This window comes from Poromitra crassiceps (assembly GCF_964638095.1).
Source record: "Poromitra crassiceps genome assembly, chromosome: 6".
In the NCBI taxonomy this organism is placed as follows: domain Eukaryota; kingdom Metazoa; phylum Chordata; class Actinopteri; order Beryciformes; family Melamphaidae; genus Poromitra; species Poromitra crassiceps.
In genome coordinates this window covers 26,103,616-26,125,644 of record NC_139627.1, presented here as the reverse complement: position 1 = coordinate 26,125,644, position 22,029 = coordinate 26,103,616, and the positions used below count along the sequence as shown (strand labels likewise).

The window sequence follows — 22,029 nt, the reverse complement described above, 5'->3', positions numbered from 1 at the left end:
TCAATGTTTAATTGCTAACATATTAAATCTGATCAATAGAGCTCAGCTACACAATCCAGACTATTCTATAAAAAACAATGTACATAACACCTAGAAAGAACACATACAATGTATTACAAAAGCAAGATATTTCGTCTATCAAGCACTCAAGTACGAGACCCTTAATGACCCCTTAATTTGAGAGAATAGCGATCAACTCAAGCTAAATTGCATTGGCAATGTAAGCAATTCATACAAAACATTAATAATGGCACAGTTAAGTCAACATCAACATGATTGAGTAATGAAAAATGTACTGCAATCCTACAATCACTGCTTCAAGAACATTCAAGACTACAGATGGAATTTTAATTAAATACACAATTCTACCCAAGCTACCTCCTTAAGACAATTTTACAAGCAGAGGTAGCCTCAAACATTCAAACCGCACAATGCAACGACAGCTGATGTAGCCAAACTACTCACAGAAAAAGTTGTCAATTTAAAATCTGATTCAGCCATTTACATTTGTGTAACTTGACAGTATTCAAATCTACTTCTAAAAAGCTGTCAGTACTAAACATGTGAACAGTCAAACTCTAAAAAAGGTAAACCTGTCATCTCTCAAAATGTGCAAAATGGAAAAAGCAAATTATAAAAGTGTCCGCTCTTTATGCAATTCCATCATAAAGATAGTGCTTATAAAGGTCATGAAAATAACAAGCAAACAAATTCCAAATGAGCCACAACACACTTTGGTAAGGTCTCATTAACAATTAACTGATTAACCTTTATGCTGTTCATAAAAGGCAAATACAAAAAATAAGATTAATAAATAAGTCACACAAAGACAAAAACATTTTCAGAACCTTGTATTTACATATTCACCATTACACCTAAAGTGCCTTTTCTTTCATCTTCATCAATTCCAGAGAGAACATGGCATTTTCAAGAACACTGCCTTTCACGGACACAAAATGGACTAAACATACAGTAAAACAATCAAACATATAAATAAACAAAGAAAATAATGGTATAGTCCAAACTGAAGCTGAGAGAGAATTCCTTTCCCCTCTTGTCAGAGAGCTTGAAGAGGCAGCAGCGTTCCAGCATAATGCCGGGGCAGGGGTAGGGATGATCAGCTCCCCGGGGGAGACTGGGTGGCGCCGCTCTGTGGCTGGCTCTCCTCTGTGCTCTGGTTGGCTGGGGCCGGGGCCGGGGCGGGGATGGCAGGGGTCACGGAGGAGGAGCTGACCCCGTTTGAGGTGCTGACGGAGCTGTGCTGTATGGCCTCACTCTGGGGGCTGCTGGGGACTGACATCTCCTCACAACTCTCCTCTTTTTCACTGACTGCATTTGCAAAGATTACACACATACACACACAGGCACACACACAGGCACAGACACACACACAGAGACAGGCGCGCACACACGCACACACACACGCACACACTCACACACACACACACACACACACACACACACACACACACACACATTTAGAACTAGAGCAATTCGTATCACGATATTTCTGCCATAACGATATTCTTGACGACATGACAAAATACTTAAGAATAATAACATATTTTTCAGTTTTCATATTTTTCAAATATTATTAATTTCAAGAACATACAATTGCATCAGCCAGCCAGCAGCTGCAATGGCTCCAATGTAAGCACACAGGGCACAGCGCCCTGTCAATGTACGTCCAATAAAGTGCTAGTTTTTGCAACTGACAGGCTCAGATTGTTGTTATAAATACATGGAAATGAGAGAAATGGAACGTGTTTCTTTACCTTTCAGTTGATCTGGTCTGTTTGTAGCTGTGTGTAACAAAGTCTCGCTCAGGAGATGTCTTGAGGGGAAGATGAGAAAACTTGAGTTGTTGCAGGAAGAGAACGGTGGAAACGTGAGTGAGAGCTGGAGAGAGGAGTCCCGGCAGGATATTGTTGTGTTGGAGTACAGACAGCATAGCTGTAGCTTCTTTCTAACTGTATTTTCCTGCAATAACTCAACTCTCGCGAGACTTCTCCTTGAGCAAGACTTGGTCACACACAGCAACATACAGACCAGATCAAGCGAAAGGTAAATAAAGGCATTTGATTTATTTCGTTTCCATGTTGCCGGACAAGAACAATCTGAGCCGGAGTAATTTGAAAAAACAAGCAGTTTTAGTGTGGACGTACATTGATGGTGCACTGTGCCCCATGTGATTAGATTGTACATCAATATCAACAAGTCGGAATATTGCCATTATCACGATTCACAATATGAATTTTGGGTGATATATGAATATGAATTGTATCCCTATATCGATAACGATACAATATGGCACACCCCTCGTGTATGGGCCATTTTAGGAAACTGTATTTACCTGATACATTCCAGGAGGGGTTAGGGAAGTGCTCTCATGTAGGCCTAATAGGATGTAAAACAGCTATTTGCATGTGGTGTATGCAAAGCGTTTCATTAATCCCCATAATGCAATTCCTGCACCCCTTCCTTTAATTAAAGTTCCAATGTCAATTTAAACCCACATCATAAGGGTGCATTACATTGTGGGGCATGTGGCAGTGTTTCCCATCCCTAACTGCATTCTCATTTGTTTCTTGTTAGCTTGCCAACTACTGCAGCGACAGATGATTACAGCACCTGATTTTAATGATGCTCACACTGGAGAGTCGGGAAGACTTGGAGTCGAAATGCCACCAGCTGTTAGCCAGTTGCATTGAATTAATTGGATCGCGATGAAAAAAAAAAAAGAGAAGACTCTACTCTCATGCTCTGTTTCATAAAGGAATAAGGAGCACTGTGATCATTAATATTGCTAATGATATGAAGTCACTTGAAATGGCACTTTGTAATTAACGACTGGCTTTGGTATTTGAGAATGTGAAATACACATTTGATAGCAAGGGGCTGCGATAAAACTGCATTTAAAATGTCTTCACACATGGAGGCATCCTCTGCCTTCTCGTGGACTGGGACTTTGACCGTGTGATTTAGTGCTAGTGAATGTCAAAGCAGTATAAACTGCCTTGCCATTTCCCCCAGCAGAAGGTCAGCCTCAGAGTAAATCAGCTAGGAGTTTTGTTCCATGTTCAAGTGCGTATTATTGCTCCTAATGACATTAAGGGCTGCCCGGCTGATATATCATAATAGCAAACATTTCTGGTTCCCTCAGCAGCCAAAGCTGCTTTCTGCTCTCTTGGTTTCTGATGTGCTTTTCACCGTAAGCAGATGGACAGCTTGCACTGCCAAGTGAGAGCATGTTCTGGCTTGTTTGTGGGGCAGGCTTGGTAATTTCCTCCCACCTGCCATGGCTGCGCCTGGGCTGGACGATGAAGGGTATTAGCAGACAGGTCTGCAGGGCACTGGGACCTCCGGGATGTGCACCATTAACACAATAAAGGGCTTGATGATGCCTTTACATGAGTAAGGGCCATGGAGCGGTCAGAATAACACCATCTAACTTAGCAATAAATGTAACACTCCGCCACGCCTGTGCTCTCCTCTCACACATGATCAGTAATGTGGCCTTCCATCTAGGCTCATCTACATTGTACTTCGCTTGTCGACAGTATGCCAAACTGATGTACTACTCGGGTATCTGGACGAGGTTATATTTCCCCACCAGGGTAAAAAAGAGCTCCAAATGTCATCCTTCACAAAGGTCTAGAAAGGCAGGATAGACAAAGACATCCTCAGCAAATGCATGAGAAGGATGACCCAATTCATCTGTGGATCCTGCTAAAAAACAATCCAGACAACACACCAAATGAGGCCTGGCTATGACAGCCCACTCCAGCCTGGAAGCCATCAGTCCCATAATGCACCTGACGCGTGTCAGTGGGATGGTTAGCAATAGGGGATGCATAATGAACAGCCACCCCACAACCAGGACGCTCTGCAGTCTTGTCAAGCTTGCTGCTTTAATGGACTCATTTCGGAGGCAATCATTGTCAATACAAGTGAGCGTTGGCGTTTAGAGCACAGCAGAGACGTGGCTTGGAGCGTACTTGTTCTGCATACCGGCTCATCGGAGAGGGACAGTGAGTTATGACCACCATGCCGTGCTGACAGAAGCCAGTCTTGGGAACAGAGAAATATAGGTGGAAGGACATATTTGTAAAATGAGAACATGTGAGGATTGGAACGAGCCCTGGCAGGGAGACTGCACTCTACAGTTTGACAACAGGACATTTAAATGAAGAGGGAGCCTATGGCAGATTCTCCTCATACATTCAAACAGTTCTAAAGATATGATTCTAAGCTAAAGACATGAAACGTCGAGTGCAGATACCATATCATTAGATAGATACCATTCAATGCCCCTCTAATGCCTATTTATCTCGGACTGTAAATTCATGTAAATTAATATTCTATGCCTACTGAACACTCCGCCACTCGTATATATATATTGGACTGCACTTGCAACGTTGTGATGATCTTTTAGTTATTTTTCCTTTTTCTTTATCTCTGAATATTGACATGAGCGCTACGCTGCATACTGACCACTGACACTAAGACCAATTCCTCATATGTCATCTTGTATATTGTGGCAATAAAGGTGATTGATTCTGATATGTGGATGTCACAAAACAACAACAGGACAGTTGTGCTTCTTCATCTATTTGTGGACAACCCAAACATTTCTGATTGGTCTTCTTGGAGAATACAGTAGACATTTACCTTTACTTAGCTGATGCTTATTTACGGTGCAATCAGGAGAAAACAGGAAGTTGTCTGTGGATACCACGTGTGGCCTCTTGAAAGGACATTGAAGCCACAACAGGGAGAATTTGTCTCCAACAATGCTACCTATAAATATCTAAACTTCAGCCAAGTTTTTCCAAAAAAAAGGGGCCTAATATGTCCATAGCTCTTTCAGGTTGGCTATAAGTAAGACATGTCCTTCTAGTGGTTAGCTGGGGCTCATTTTAGAAGTCTTTCACTGGCAGCCCCGGGCTGAGAATAATGGAGCATTACTCACTGAGATAGGCAGATTTCTTCTGCATGGCGGTTACAGGGCAATCTTTATGAGCCAGAAGAAGCTGCTTCAGCTGAGCCACTTCGTTTCTCAGCAGGGTGACTTCATTCTTTGGGAGAGAGGAAACCGACAACAGCACTCAATAAAACGGTCACTTTGGAATACATATCTGATTAGAACGCAAATGCACACAGAGAACATGTGCACACAGCGTAACTATGCTAACATATGATTTTCCCAAAAGAACAATAGTATGGAAAATTTTTATTTCATTTTCAACCCCTCTTGCGTTCATTTAAGTCTGCATTTAAACGTGGTTGAAAGCCCATCTTCATGCAGTACATACCTACCTTCTAAATGGATTGGGATTTTAATTACCGGGTGTTAACTGTGCCGCTTGAACCCAACATTATTGCCGTGATTGTGGTAAAAAGCCTATCACTTGTACACCTGACGTTAAAATTGCTATTTAGATGAGATGGTCATGATGCATCCAAACCTTGTGTTACGAGGAGGATCATGATGCATCCAAACCTTGTGTTACGAGGAGGACCATGATGCATCCAAACCTTGTGTTATGAGGAGGACCATGATGCATCCAAACCTTGTGTTACGAGGAGGACCATGATGCATCCAAACCTTGTGTTATGAGGATCATGATGCATCCAAACCTTGTGTTACGAGGAGGACCATGATGCATCCAAACCTTGTGTTACGAGGAGGACCATGATGCATCCAAACCTTGTGTTATGAGGAGGACCATGATGCATCCAAACCTTGTGTTACGAGGAGGACCATGATGCATCCAAACCTTGTGTTACGAGGAGGACCATGATGCATCCAAACCTTGTGTTATGAGGAGGATCATGATGCATCCAAACCTTGTGTTACGAGGAGGACCATGATGCATCCAAACCTTGTGTTACGAGGAGGACCATGATGCATCCAAACCTTGTGTTACGAGGAGGACCATGATGCATCCAAACCTTGTGTTACGAGGAGGACCCCGAGCAACATGTGAACACAAGTGGAAATACAATGCTATTACATACAGCGACACGTCACGCTTGAATGTGGCTTTGCATCTTTTCTCTACAGGACTTGAATGACATTTATAAATGGGGTCAGAGGGTTAAATTCTCTAAACCTCCTTTGTAATAGAGGTGCACATGACCACTACATTACTGCAAGATAAGATCATATTTTCTCCCATGACAAACAGCAGACACGTCACATGGGGGGAAGGTAACAGCATCATGACAAACAGCAGACACGTCACATGGGGGGAAGGTAACAGCATCATGACAAACAGCAGACATGTCACACGGGGGGAAGGTAACAGCATCATGACAAACAGCAGACACGTCACACGGGGGGAAGGTAACAGCATCATGACAAACAGCAGACGCGTCACACGGGGGGAAGGTAACAGCATCATGACAAACAGCAGACACGTCACATGGGGGGAAGGTAACAGCATCATGACAAACAGCAGACACGTCACACGGGGGTAAGGTAACAGCATCATGACAAACAGCAGACACGTCACACGGGGGGAAGGTAACAGCATCATGACAAACAGCAGACACGTCACATGGGGGGAAGGTAACAGCATCATGACAAACAGCAGACACGTCACACGGGGGGAAGGTAACAGCATCATGACAAACAGCAGACACGTCACACGGGGGGAAGGTAACAGCATCATGGCAAACAGCAGACACGTCACATGGGGGGAAGGTAACAGCATCATGACAAACAGCAGACACGTCACATGGGGGGAAGGTAACAGCATCATGACAAACAGCAGACACGTCACATGGGGGGAAGGTAACAGCATCATGACAAACAGCAGACACGTCACACGGGGGGAAGGTAACAGCATCATGACAAACAGCAGACGCGTCACATGGGGGGAAGGTAACAGCATCATGACAAACAGCAGACACGTCACACGGGGGGAAGGTAACAGCATCATGACAAACAGCAGACACGTCACATGGGGGGAAGGTAACAGCATCATGACAAACAGCAGACACGTCACACGGGGGGAAGGTAACAGCATCATGGCAAACAGCAGACACGTCACATGGGGGGAAGGTAACAGCATCATGACAAACAGCAGACACGTCACACGGGGGGAAGGTAACAGCATCATGACAAACAGCAGACATGTCACACGGGGGGATGGTAACAGCATCATGACAAACAGCAGACACGTCACATGGGGGGAAGGTAACAGCATCATGACAAACAGCAGACACGTCACACGGGGGGATGGTAACAGCATCATGACAAACAGCAGACACGTCACATGGGGGGAAGGTAACAGCATCATGACAAACAGCAGACATGTCACACGGGGGGAAGGTAACAGCATCATGACAAACAGCAGACACGTCACACGGGGGGAAGGTAACAGCATCATGACAAACAGCAGACACGTCACATGGGGGGAAGGTAACAGCATCATGACAAACAGCAGACACGTCACATGGGGGGAAGGTAACAGCATCATGACAAACAGCAGACATGTCACATGGGGGGAAGGTAACAGCATCATGACAAACAGCAGACATGTCACATGGGGGGAAGGTAACAGCATCATGACAAACAGCAGACACGTCACACGGGGGGAAGGTAACAGCATCATGACAAACAGCAGACACGTCACACGGGGGGAAGGTAACAGCATCATGACAAACAGCAGACACGTCACACGGGGGGAAGGTAACAGCATCATGACAAACAGCAGACACGTCACATGGGGGGGATAACAGCATAACGAATGAATGACTACAGCTCAGCATTCAACACCATAGTACCCTCCAGGCTGCTAAGCAAACTCAGGGATCTGGGACTAAACACGGCAATGTGCGACTGGATCCTGGATTTCCTGACAGACCGCCGCCAGGTGGTGAGGGTGGGCAACCTCACCTCCTCCCCACTGACCATTAGCATAGGAGCGCCCCAGGGGTGCGTCTCCAGCCCCTTCTGGTACGACCTCTACACCCACGACTGCGTGGCGACTCAAACTTCAAACACAATTGTGAAGTTTGCAGACGACACAGCGGTCGTGGGGCTGATCTCGGGGGGCGACGAGACGGCCTACAGAGAGGAGGTGGGGGTCCTGGAACAATGGTGCCAGGACAACCACCTCTCTCTGAACGTCTCCAAGACCAAGGAGATCATTGTAGACTACAGGAGAGGGGGGGGCGCACACCCCCCAATCACCATCAACGGCACAGTGGTGGAAAGGGTGGACAGCTTCAAGTACCTGCGAGTCAACATCCACCAGGACCTGACCTGGGCCGGCCACACCGCCACTGTTGTCAAAAAGGCCCAACAGCGACTACACGGACTCAGGCGCCTGAAGAAATTCGGGCTGAGGAAAGAAATCCTCAGGGACTTCTACAGAGGCACCATTGAAAGCCTGCTGACAGGCGGCTTCACCGCCTGGTACGGGAACTGTACCACCATGGACCGCAGAGCGCTACGGAGGGTGAGGCGCGCGGCCCAGCACGTAACAGGAGGTGAACTGCCAGAACTGCACGAACTGTACAACCAGCGGTGCCTCAGGAGGTCCCTGAAGATCATCAAAGACACAAACCATCCCCACAACAGCCTGTTCTCCCTGCTACCCTCAGGGAGGAGATACAGGGTTCCAAAAACACGCACAAATCGCTTGAGGAACAGTTTCTTCCCGCAGGCCACGAGACTCCTTAATATGCACAAAATAGTGCAGTAGTCGTACCGTACCGTACTGCAGCTGCTACTATTACGGATGCCTAACGTTTAATTGTAAATTTAAGTGTATGTTTAATAAGGTGCCTAACGTTTAATTGTAAATTTAAGTGTATGTTTAATAAGGTACATGCTATTTGCATAATGTATGTATAAAACGTCGAATTTGGAATGTCTGAACACGTCTAACGTATGCACATGACATGTGCACCTATGTGCAATGAATATGCCACTGTCGTATAAGCCACCGACTTGTCTTATTGCTTATTGATGCCTATCTCTTATTGCCTTATTGCTGTCTTATTGCTTATTGATGCCTATTTCTTATTGCCTATTGCTCATTGCTTGTTGCCTATTTGTACTATGTCGTAAACGGAGTCCACTGCACAAGAATTTCACACGTGGTACTTGTACCATGGAGTGACAATAAAAATCTTGAATCTTGAATCTTGAATCTTGAATACAGAATAAAGCATGAGGCACTTTTTCAATTATGTTGTTCCTGCGCAATAATGATGGGCCTTCGCTGGTTAGCGACCAGCACATTTGTCAGAGGTGAGCTGTTCCGATTGTCAGCACAACTTTGTGGATGCTGCAGAGATTTACACTTGTCGTGTGGTTACAGCTCCCGGGGGAACCGGGGATTTCTGCATGTCGTAAAAGAGAGCCACATTACGCTGAAGGTGACTTTATCTGGATTTAGAGCAGCCAGGGGCCAATGGAACACCCCATGGCAGATTTAAGCTCCTTCGCTTCTCCTTTAAAAGGACTATGGGTGGCTTAATCTATTAGTCTAAAAGCAGCCAATTTATTTGATTCCATCTGTTTAGCCTTGTTGCTGATGGCAGGGCCGATCTGTTGTAAGACAGATTTAAACACAGCTGGGAGGACTGTATGCATCACATGTAGTTTGCTACACTTCCACCATGATTGCTACCACTGCTGCGGTGTACAGCCAATAAACGCAGGCTTTCATTTAAAATCTCCCTCTACTCCACGTCAACGCTACTCGAGAGATATACACACTCAATCCTTCGCAAAAGGCTATAGAATCGGTTACATGCTACAGACAACGACCTAAAAATGCAGAGTGATTTTTTTTTAAATACTACTCTGTCTACTTCAGAAGCAAAATCCATGGTAGGGGCGCTACTATCAATGTCCTGTCCACAGTAGCATAAAACTGCGTAGGATTTTATCCGTGGCAAATCTGGACTTTCGGGAGTTAAAACTAGTTTCTAAGTTTATAAATGAACAGAAATGGAGCAAATGGGCCTTGGGTGACGCTGGGAGCCCTGTGAGCTGCCTGGTCTGACACCTCATTAAGAAGCCAGTTAAGGGGGATGTTAAAGTAATTGTGCATCATTAGAGGCAGTTCCGCTGATCAGCTGGGCCATGTCAGCATCAGCATGTCACTTTTTATCAAACTGATTAATGCCTTCATATAGAGAACATTTCCATACTCTTGACATTCAGGTTGCTTTTGCCACATGTTGTTCCCTTCTTTGTATTTAACAGCAATCTGTAACCCTATACACTCACCTCGCCCTCCTACCCCTTTCATCTACCTACATTTAAGTCTTAGCTGGTGCACCTATGACAAGTGGTGATAACTTGTTTTTGAACGCAAATATTAATGACATGGACCCATTCCCCTCCACTGCTGTCCCCCCCCCCCCCACACACATCTTACTCTGCTCTCATAGACAAATAAGACAGCGAGCAAATAAACACCACATCTCATTTAATTGTCTGGAACACCGATGTGCCGCACCCCCGGCTCACACTTATCAACAGAGACAGCAGTTACATGAACTGTTTCGAACTTGTCAGCATCAGATCCTAATTGCTTCCAGCGAAATGAAGGTTCAAAAAGACACCTTTCCCTAGGAGATTTTTGAGGCCAGTCAGTAGGCTGCTGAGACAGAAGCGAAGACACGCTTGTGTGCGGCTGACATCTGGAGGATACATCTTTATTGACAGGGACACATCGATGTAAAGGGCTCACACACTGCCGCTGTCACACAGCAGCTCTTCTTAATCGGCTTTAATGACTTCATCACCACAGAAGGGGAAAGCGTGTGCCTGCGCGCACACGCACCCACACAATGATAAATAGACATAAACAAACGTGCATGGCATGCACACACAAACGGATACACTCGCGCGTATGAACACAAACACAACGAGTGATGTAGTAGTGGCTATTATCCTGCCCGGGGCTGAGTGAAGAGGTGAAGGCAGAGAAGATAATGGACTATAGATAGCTCATTCCAGGCTCCGCCAATAGTATGAAATGGTATATCTTCTGGCCTCCTAAATGGGCGTGGTCACCTCTCTGATGAAATATTGTGCTGACCTAGCACGCTAACTTGAGCTAGAGATCGTGAGTTCCCAAAACTGCATACACCAAACATATAAACACAAAACTGACCCTTGTTAGCTCAATCTAGATGTAATTAAGATATCCGCTGAAAAAAATATTTTTCTAACCACAGATTTAGCTACTACATCTGCGAACTTCATATGTAGCTAGAGCTAATCGCTGCCTGCTAATGTTAGCTCCTGTTGCCACATCTTGTGTGAGTGTGTTTGCTGAGACAGAGATGATTTTCTCCTGATCTGTCTGTCTGGAAAATTACATTTTAGTGTCAGAATGCTCAGAAGATATGTGGGCTTGTGGAAAATTAGCCCAATATTTACTTTGATGATTATGGGGTGAAATAATCTGTCATAAATCTGTTATGTTCACTTGTCCCATTGACTCCAATAGACGCATAGACGCAAAACCCACGTGACACAGATACAGGAAGTGATTGGAAGTTGTGCTGTCTCTATAGTCCATTATCTCTTGTGAAAGGTACCTGCAGTTGTCCGTTCATGGAGTTGAGGTCCTCCGCCTTCTTCTCCAGCGACTCGACCCACACCTTCCTCTTCTGCCTACAGCGGGAAGCTGCGGCCCGGTTGCGCTCCAAGAACTTGCGGCGCTTCTGGTCGGGGTCTTCGCTTGTGGCTCTCCGCCGTCGACCTCCTGTGCTTGGGGTGTGTTGGACAGGGGGCACTGGGGAGGCCTGCACATGGTACGGGATCATAACTAGCAGAACTAAACCAGCACAATCACTGCTGTCACACCCACGCAATACGCAGCATAGGAAGAGCAATATTCTAATGGTGACCTAATAAATCCATATCGGGTAGTGTAATTTCAACATTGAATAACTAAATGTGTATGGATACATATGTACATGCACACAATAGTCAAAGTTATGAGTAATAACACTACAGAGAGCGTCCAATTAAATGCTAGGCCAATACTCCACTTCTGTTATAGCATTTCAGTCTGGAACATGGAATATCTTTCAATAATCTATGATTTACCTGCTAAATTGTCAAATACCGCCGTCTGCTCGCTACCCAGGCACTTATGTATGTACTTAACCTAACTAACTATCCGGTGTGCACAACATTCCCAAAAAACCTACAATCCGCTACAGAAAAATGTATATTGTTTTTAACTGGCCCCTGGCCTTCTATCATTTCATGAAAGTGGCCCCCGGGCAAAGCAAGTTGAGTATCCCTGCTTTACATGGTTCACAGTAACATGTTTTCCTCCAAATAATACAGATTTACATTATTATTTAAGTCAGTTTAGTTTCCACAGAGGAGGACATGACGCACTGAGATCCAGTCTGGCCATCTTGATATTTGAAAAATAATGGAACAATGTCAAATTATGCTGATGTACTTACAGAAACCCTTGAAAGGGCCATTTTGCTGATTTTTTTGTATCATTACAAAATTGGTAGTATTATGCAAATTAACAATGTTTAACTAATCCCTCCATGTAGCCTGCACCGAGAACTCCCCTGTTCATTTGCTGACAAAACTGCTCTATTGTGTGAGAGAGGGAAGAGAGAGAGGGCCGCCGCGCAATTACGCAGTGATGTCCCAAAGCGTGTGCTTACTGTAATTAGACGTTTTGTTCATATAGGCTATAACATAGGCCTACACATCTAAAAATATTTGTTTCTTTAATAGGGTAGGATGTGTGAGATTTTACTTCTAGCCTATTTCAATAGCCTGTGTCAGAATTGTCCACTCTGGTTAAGCCATTGACTGCGGTCACGCCATCCGCGCTGTGGAGAAGCTGGTCTTGCATGCGTGCAATTGCAGGGAAAGAGGTTACTGTACTGGCCGGACACTACGGGTCAGTGCCCTGGGTGTTTTGGGCCGGCCAGGGTGGGGAGAGGCGGCTTGGCACACCACCGTCACAACTTTCTCAAAAGCAATCTACTGTTACCTCACACCACAAACCTGTATGGTCGGGAATTATGTAGCCTAATAAAACCATGACAAACAAATTCTCATTTTTAAATCAAGGTGTGTTTTTTCTGCAATGTAGGCTATAGTTGAAAATCAACATGGCATTCCGAGGAGAGAAGAGTGTGTGCAGGCGCGAGGAGAGTGACATCCATGCCGTGCGTAAATGTATCCAAGCAAGGATTTCCTGCACTGCACGGAGAATACTGTCTGCGCTCAGGCGTACGCCTGGCATAGTGGGGTTGTTTGTGCTAAGACCAGCTATTTGCTGCCGTTAAAATTGAGAGCACCCAAGGCCCATTTTTCTAACACATTGCGCTGGAACGCCTATTTTGGAACGGGCAACGCCCAAACCTCTCTTTGCGCTCGGCACATACCGACGGTATCTTCCCCACAGCGCTAAATGACACTTGCGCGAGACACATGATAGGCTAGAGGCCCACCGACACACCTGGGCCACACCTACACGTGTCATGGAGGCAGACGATAGCTTAAGACGCTGGGAAGATAGCAATAAGAGGCGCGCAAACGATAGCGCCGTACGACGATAGGGCCCTTAGTAATAGTAATAGTACGGTAATTTATTCATCATTACAATAAGAAAATTGTTCAATATACACTGATATGTCCCTTGATAATGGAGCGTGCTATGAGTGACATGCAAACAGCCAATCAAACAGCCAATTCTTAAAGTTCCTACCCAAAACATATTTCAGTCATGAGAGACCAGTTGGTAAGATTTAACAAGCAGCTTTATTCAGCAAGTGGCATGGCATGGCAACTAGGTGGCTCTCCCTGAAAGTGTAGCTAGCGCCTGCTGTAAGGCGCCCCCGCCATTTAACGTTATTCACCACAGCCAGCAATTATTGGGTTTCCCCGCAGCAAATTACACAGCTGCAACACTCAATTTGTGTTTTTAATTGTTGTGCTAACCTCTCTCAGATGGTAAATTAAATACTGAGCTTGGAATTAAAATATTTACCTGTGTGCCTTGATAAATAAGGTGGTTCAAAACAAAGTGGTTAAACTCAACCTTTTTTCTCGTGGTCTTTATTAAAAATAGGTAATTAAAATGTATCAATAATTACCGAGTGATATGAAATATTTTATATGGATAAACGTTTTGTCTATATGGCCCAGCCATAGATAGTACTCTAGTAGTCTAATGACTCTAATGTCTTGACATTGTGACAAGACTGATCAGTGATGTCTCTCTCACACACACACACACACACACACACACACACACACACACACACACACACACACACACACACAATGATGCCAATAGGGCAGGCGAGGCCTCGCCTAGGCCCCTAGCCGATGCCTAGTTACTCAAATTGCCCAACATGCAACTTTTAGCAACCAAGTTGAATTTCATCCATTTGGCCTATGGATGACATTTCAATCATAAAAGTTCATAGGAAACAACATTGCTGGTTCACTAGGCCATATAGGGGTTTCTACTAGACCAGGGATACTCAACTTGCTTTGCCCAGGGGCCACTTTTGCAAAAATGACAGGAGGCCAGGGGCCAGTTAATAAACAAACATTCAGATTAATTAATTTTTCTGAAGCGGATTGTAGGTTTTTGGGGTGTCAGCTGGAGTTTAGTCTCACAATTTTGTGCACACAGGATAGTTAGTTTAGTTAAGTTAAGTTAGTTAACTACATTACATACTGTAAGTGCCTGGGCGATGAGCAGACGGCCATATTTATAATTGTTTAGCTGGAGCTCAGTCAAACTTTATTTAACATTAGTTTTCATTGTGAATTAGAAAATGGTCAGGGGGCCACACTGCACCCTATCGTGGGCCGCATCTGGCCCCCGGCCCGCAAGTTGAGTATCACTGTACTAGACTATAGTGGAAGCTTGTGCCTTTAATGCAGGTGTTAATACTCACAGGTGTCTCTGTGGTGGAGGTGGCTGGCTGTTGAAGGGACTGGAGACAGGGTTGGTCAGGTGTGACCAGGTGAGGAGCGGGGCTCAGGGCCAGGTGAGGAGCAGGGCTCAGAGCCAGGTGAGGAGTGGGGCTCAGGGCCAGGTGAGGAGTGGGGCTCAGGGCCAGGTGAGGAGTGGGGCTCAGGGCCAGGTGAGGAGCCGGGCTCGGGGCCAGGTGAGGAGCGGGGCTCGGGGCCAGGTGAGGAGTGGGGCTCAGGGCCAGGTGAGGAGTGGGGCTCAGGGCCAGGTGAGGAGTGGGGCTCAGGGCCAGGTGAGGAGTGGGGCTCAGGGCCAGGTGAGGAGTGGGGCTCAGGGCCAGGTGAGGAGCGGGGCTCAGGGGCAGGTGAGGAGCGGGGCTCGGGGCCAGGTGAGGAGCCGGGCTTGGGGCCGGGGCTGGAGTTGGGGTTGGAGGCAGGGCCGGAGGAGGTGTTGGAGCAGCTGTGCGGGTCACAGCGCTGCTCTGGACATCACCATCATCCCCATTGGTTATCTGAGGAAGCTGCTGGCTTAACGTTGCTTTCAGCTTCAGGGGAGAGAATTCAGCACAGCAAAAACAATCATGAATCTTGATGCAGGGCTCTACATTAAGGCTGGAGTGGATGATTTTTTTTTTGTAGGACAAGTGGAAGAGAAATTGACTTGCCCCACCGGACAAGTTAAAAGTCCAGTGTTTCCCACACAGACTCTACATGGGTTGGCCGCCCAGGTATATTAACGGCTACCCAGGTATATGGTGACCCATTTCAAAAAAAATTATTCTGCTTTGTGAAACATGGCGCAAAATTTATCAGAACTGAGTGAATTGTGAAAAGTCTGTTTGATAAATTAATTTACATTTGAAATGACTGACGACAAGGCAAATAAAGTCTTCAACCGTTTCCTACGTCAGAGAAAAACCTCCTTTGCAAACAAAATGAAAAAAGTAAATTATCGTAAATTGACTCATTTTTTACCTGGACAAGTGACTTTTGGGCCTGGACAAGTGAAAGGTAAATTTACTTGTCCGAACGACAAGTGACTCAAAAGGTTAAGCCCCGTGATGCAACAATTACTGGTTGACACAAGATCAAAACTATATCCAATAAAGCGATGAAATATTGTTGAAAATAAAGAAGAGGTCACATTTACAGTAGACTATACTATCTTGTCATTCAGTGAAATTGAAAATGGGACTTTGAAAGCTTCTCGTTTTGAACAAGGGTTTCAAATTCACCTTCACCATGAATGATTTCCAATTGTGATTAGCTTCTTGTCAGGGCAAGATTAGCAATCCGCTACTTTTTAAGTCATAAAGTTACCCAACAAAGAAACAAGGCCCTTTCCCATGCATGCACAAGACACATTCTCTTGAACAGACCCATTTTTCTTATGTTTACATTGTCATCTTATCTAAGGTATAGAACTTTAATATTTTCACAGCATACAGTAATGCATTGGAGAAGCCTAACCCAAACAACCCCAATGCAAAAACTTGACTTGTAGGCTAAATAGGACTTTAATCACATACAACACACACTATCACAACACATTCACAGACACTATATTTCTGCAGATTGTTGTCCATGATTCACAGGCCAAATCCTCTAGCATCAAATATTGAGTAAACAAGGTGAAAGTGAATGAGCCTTTCCAACCACCAATAACAAAGTGAGAGGGAATACATTTACATGGGAAAACAGAGGACCACATTATTCTAACAACTACCTTTGCCAGACCAATCTATCTACCAAATTAGTTTATGGTGTAATACCCTTCCAGAAGCTCTTCTGGCAGAAACAAGATATTATTCTCCTGGAATGGCCCATAGAAGGAGGGAAAAACCAGTCAGATTCATATTTCATCTCTGCCATGGAAACCTCATCAGTGTAATAACCCTCCATCTCATGGGTGTTATTCAACCATCTGCTACTATATTACTTATCTTTATTTTGCAACTAATTAACAGCATAATCTTCTAAATTCAGCAAGTTAATTATCATTATTGTGGTCTTTGCAGCATCATCAGTCCTTGTAAAGTGCCGTCTCTGCGCCCCGTGAGAGCTGGGTGGGGGTGGGGAGCGGGCAGGTTGAGCGGGGGTCTGTTTTCTTGACGCGGGCTCATTAGGTGTTTGCTGATGAGCCGAGTGTGGTGGGAGGCACCAGGCGTAAGGAGGGGGCTGGGGTGGTGTGTGTGTGTGTGTGTGTATGTACAGGAGTGAGGAGGGGGCTGGGGTGGTGTGTGTGTGTGTGTGTGTGTACAGGAGTGAGGAGGGGGCTGGGGTGGTGTGTGTGTGTGTAAACAGGAGTGAGGAGGGTGTGTGTGTGTGTGTGTGTGTGTGTGTGTGTGTGTGTGTGTGTACAGGAGTGAGGAGGGGGCTGGGGTGGTGTGTGTGTGTGTAAACAGGAGTGAGGAGGGTGTGTGTGTGTGTGTGTGTGTGTGTGTGTGTGTACAGGAGTGAGGAGGGGGCTGGGGTGGTGTGTGTGTGTGTGTGTACAGGAGTGAGGAGGGGGGTGGTGTGTGTGTGTGTGTGTGTGTACAGGAGTGAGGAGGGGGGGGGTGGTGTGTGTGTGTACAGGTCAGGCAGGATTCTGCTGAACAAAAGGTTCCATGCAGGGTGAGGCTGACTTAATGTGCCGAGCGGAGCGGGTGCCAGGATGCCCCCAGCTGGCTTTGGGTGGAAGCCCCCCTCTGGCTGGCCCCGGTGACGCCGTGCTGAGCGCAACGCTGTCTCCGCGTTTGTCATCTCTGTACCCCGCGATCCCAACAACCCCCTTCCCTCCTCCCATCAGAATAACTGCCCCCCCCCCCCCCCCACACACACACACACACACACACTCACACACAGACCCCTCCTCTCTATGGTGTATCTGTTAATTTCCACAGGCGTAGCGTGCTGTGAACACTTACAGGTTCTGTGATCCATGCTCCATCACGTTGCCACTGATCTCCCTAACAACGCTTCATATCCCTGCCCTTCAACTCTCTCACTTCTCTTACTGTTGGGCTTCGGTACCACACTCTCCTGACTGCACGTAGCCCACTGAGGAATATTTGGAATAGTTCTTTCATGTTTTGACACACTGGTATTAAATACTGCCTAAATACTACTAGCTGGATTCATCTGAATCAGTAAACTGAAAACCATTTTCAAAAACAAAGTCCAGATGAAAAATTCCAGATTTGCAGGAAGGCCATCGGGTAAAAAGGGGAAAGAAAAAAAAAAAGGATGATGAAACCTTAACAAAAACCCAATACAGCTTTTGGATTTATATTCAACCAGCCTTTTACTAGCTCCCTCATCTGGTCAAAGCAAGCAACAGCTGTTACTTCTTGTCATGCTTTCTCATTATTTTGATAATACCACTCTCAGATGGTAAATGAAATACTGAGCTTGGAATAAATAAATAAAATTCACAGAAAGAAAAAAATAAAGAAAAGAAAATATTACCAGCTTGGCTCCTGATTGGACAGGCTGTGGCGAGGGAGGTCCTGGGATCCCGGGGACGTTAGGCACTATGGTGACAGGTCTGACAAGCTGACAGCAGAGACACAGGGACAGACCAGCACACAGAAAATTAGTCTTCCCCGGTAAAAGGCAGGCAAGTACTCCCCCAACACACACCACACGCTCTCAGAGTTTCCTCATATCTCAGCCTCATTAGGTTGGATGGCCTGTTATGTTGTGGAGGCAGCGCCACATGGAGATGCAGTTTGCACGCTAATGAACCTCTGCCTGCCTGTGTGAGAGCATATGGACAGAGAAGCTGGGAGAGGATGGAGAGACACCAGTCAGAAGGCCGGAGCCAGGCCTCCTCTCACAGCCCCACAGTGAGACCGGGGGGGGGGGGGGGGGGGGGGGGGCTGGCAAAGAGGAAGAGGAGGAGGAGGAGGAGGAGGGGGGGGGGGGTTGAGTGAAAGACAGGCCCAGCGGTGCTTTATGTTCTCCATCTCCTTCCGTCCTCCTCTACTTGTCAGAGACGTTCCCAATCCCCACAGACGAGGACGACAGAGGTTTTTCCCTGCTGTGCCACTATCAGGAGATAATCATCTGCTGCTCAGTGTTCCACACAAACAATCAGGACCATCATATAGTGAACAAGACAAGCTCCCACATAGGGGGACAAGAAGAAAAAACAAAACAATCGAGAAGACCCTCATTTCCAGCATATTTCCTATATGAAACACTGTCAGGGGGGCACTTCTAATTGGATTGCAAAACGCATTAGTCATATCATCTATCCGCTCTGCCAGAAACCAAGAGCAATTGAAATAGTAGAAGGACAAATAGCTGTCAAGTATCCTGGACTGGAGCCTGCCATGCCTCAGCCAACTCCTGTCTCTCTGCTACAGTGACACACAGCTGCACTCCAAAGTCCATTAGTTCCCTCAGCCTCTCCTGCTTTGAATGGAATGCCAAAGTCTGTGGTGCCAAAGTTGTAAATATTCAGTCTGTCCAAGTAGAGCAAGACAGATAAGTGGCATTAATATATCACTAGAACGTGAGAATAATGCAAATGGGACTGAATTACACTGGGGAGTGACTTCCGTTTTACTGAGGGGATAATTGTTCATTGACTAAAGGTTGCTGCATGCCTTTCTTACTCGGTCTTGATGATTTCTCCGATGATTTCAATCAAATAACCACTAAAATATCACAGAAACATTTTATAAACAAGCTAATTTCTAATTTCACACAGGGCATATACTGTATTAAAATCTGACAGACACAGTGACTATTAACTACATAACACTCACAGGGATTGTAGTTGGAATATGTACAGTTGAGCTTGTAATAATTGCTGGGATAGCCACCGGCATGGTCTGGCCGTTAGGGAGCTGTAAGAGCACAGGGAAAGTGCCAGACACTGGCCTGAAGGAGGAAAGAAAGTCATCAGCATTGAGAAAAATACCAATCAAACCACTTTGTGATCAGGACAAAACACAAAAATAATGGCAAATTGACTGATGGTTAATAAAACCCTCCAATATGGCATAACAAAGCTACAACTGATGGAGATTTAAATTGGAACTAAAGCAGAATCCAACAATCTAATATGACTGAACAACATTCACGTTCACTCAGTGACAAAGTAAATACAAATAAAGAACTGTGTTGTCATCAAAATGTTCATGCAATATTTGCTGCAATAACAATTATTTCACAATAACCAACATGAATAGAAATGGCTGCTGTGTTCAAATAAACCAACATAAGGACATGCCTGGTGAAATATGAACTTACCAAAACCAAACCGCACAAAAATAATTTAAAAAAGGAAACCAAAACAAAAAAAGGATGAGTTGATAATGGTCTACGAATTTTAAAAAGTAACATTTTGAGTTACTTACACTATAGGTCTATTAGTGGATGGGACTTGGGTAATAACAGAGCTAGATGTTGGCGATGGGAGAGCTTGCTGTATTACAACATGAGCCTCTGAGGTTGCTAGAAGTACATTGGGCACTTGGAGAGATGCAGGACGAACTATAGTGGATGTTGGCAGCGAGGTTGGCTGTAAAGATAAGTCCTGAAAACATCATACAAGACCTTAGCTGCAGTAAGTGTTGAATGAAAACCATAATCTTAACTAAAATCGCTAATTGTGATAAAATGATGCCCATATTTCACCTATTTTGTTCCCTCAATAACACATGAAAGCATGAAAATAAGTTAGTATTCATTCAAATTACTATATCCAATGGACAAAAAGAAAAATGAATATACCCGATTTCTTAATAATCATTTTCTGCAGTACTGTTAGTATTGTGTTGTATTCCCTTTAGGCAGAGGATGATTAATATAAAACATAAAAGTCACAGCGTCTCCACCACAGAATGTGATCTAAAAGTCTTATCCTTACAGTATGCAAGAGGGATTATTATTTAGTTCCTTCACAATTCCAGTCAAATAGTCAAGCACAATACAGATTCCTTTGAAGTCAAGTCAGCGGAAAAAGCATACCATCATTACAATGAATGTGGAAAATCAGTAAACTACCAATCACAGAAGCAGTGGGCCACTCTCCAGTCACCTATGTGCCACCAGGAGCAGCCCGTTTCCAGCCTTTACCTTGTCATCATTTGTAGTAGATTCAGGGTGAGGAAGTGGGCTGTCTCGGTGCGCCCCCATAGCTGAGTGTTCCTCAATTTTGTTCCTTATGATGGGTGTTGCAAGAGGTGACAAATCCAACGGTAACTACACGAGAGACAAATAAATAATCTCAGTACAACAGATCAGAGATGCTAACATGGAACAAATAATAATGTTAACTGATCAGCTGACAAACTATAGCAGTGACAACAACCTTTTTAAGGTCATCTTCAGTGACTTTTTTGAAGTCATGATCAAATGGACTTGCAGTTACAAGTTCATTGAAGAGTCCGACTTCCTCGCAGTTCTTCAAAAAGCGTGTAGGTGTAGGCGTTTGGTCTGCAATGGAGGAAAACCTCAAGCTTAAAAAGGAGATAGGTTAAAAAGCAGTTATTTAATCCCTAAACTTCAAGAACACTGACCAGCAACAATGACACTGTCGTTCCTTGCTGGACCAAACTTCAGTGTCATCTCATGTTTGTGCTTGTGGACAGCCAGGTGGTCTTCATTTGTAAATCGCTACATGGGGGCAGAGAGAGTCCTTTAACACAGCCTGTCATAACCATCATCACCACATGGAGGCAGAGAGAGTCCTTTAACACAGCATGTCATAAGGGACATCATTCACAACATTCATAAAGACAGAGAAGGTGCTTACCTGACCACATCCAGGAGCAGTACATAGGAAAGGTTTATCATCACTCATATTAAGGATTTCCTGTTACGTCACCTATACAATAAAACAGGATAAAGTTAACGCAGGAGTTTAGTGTCAGACTGCTAAGAGGCTCACTATATCCCTGTGTGTGTCTGTGTCAAGATTTGACAAGTTGTGTCAGAGTGTTTACAATGCCGTTCTTGAATCACAATTAAAAAAGTAGCTGTACCGTTACGTTATATACCAGTAAATAGACAGAGCTGGCATCAGAAAATTGGACTAACTGATAGGATGATGAATGGTAGTTTTTAAAGCGTGGGGTTCC

The 22,029-nt window shown here is 45.0% G+C and overlaps 1 protein-coding gene across 1 annotated transcript; it reads right to left on the bottom strand.

Annotated features, from left to right (window-relative positions):
* Positions 1–1,117: 1,117 nt before the first annotated feature.
* Positions 1,118–21,752, bottom strand: atf2 (activating transcription factor 2; the record flags this gene model as incomplete). The annotated part of the gene is made up of 12 exons (XM_083638905.1): positions 1,118–1,329; positions 4,973–5,078; positions 11,578–11,784; positions 14,938–15,030; positions 15,364–15,498; positions 18,404–18,490; positions 19,711–19,825; positions 20,305–20,483; positions 21,026–21,151; positions 21,261–21,385; positions 21,469–21,565; positions 21,705–21,752. 12 exons carry the CDS (start codon positions 21,750–21,752, stop codon positions 1,118–1,120), a joined length of 1,530 nt encoding a protein of 509 aa, XP_083495031.1.
* Between the last annotated feature and the right edge of the window lie 277 nt (positions 21,753–22,029).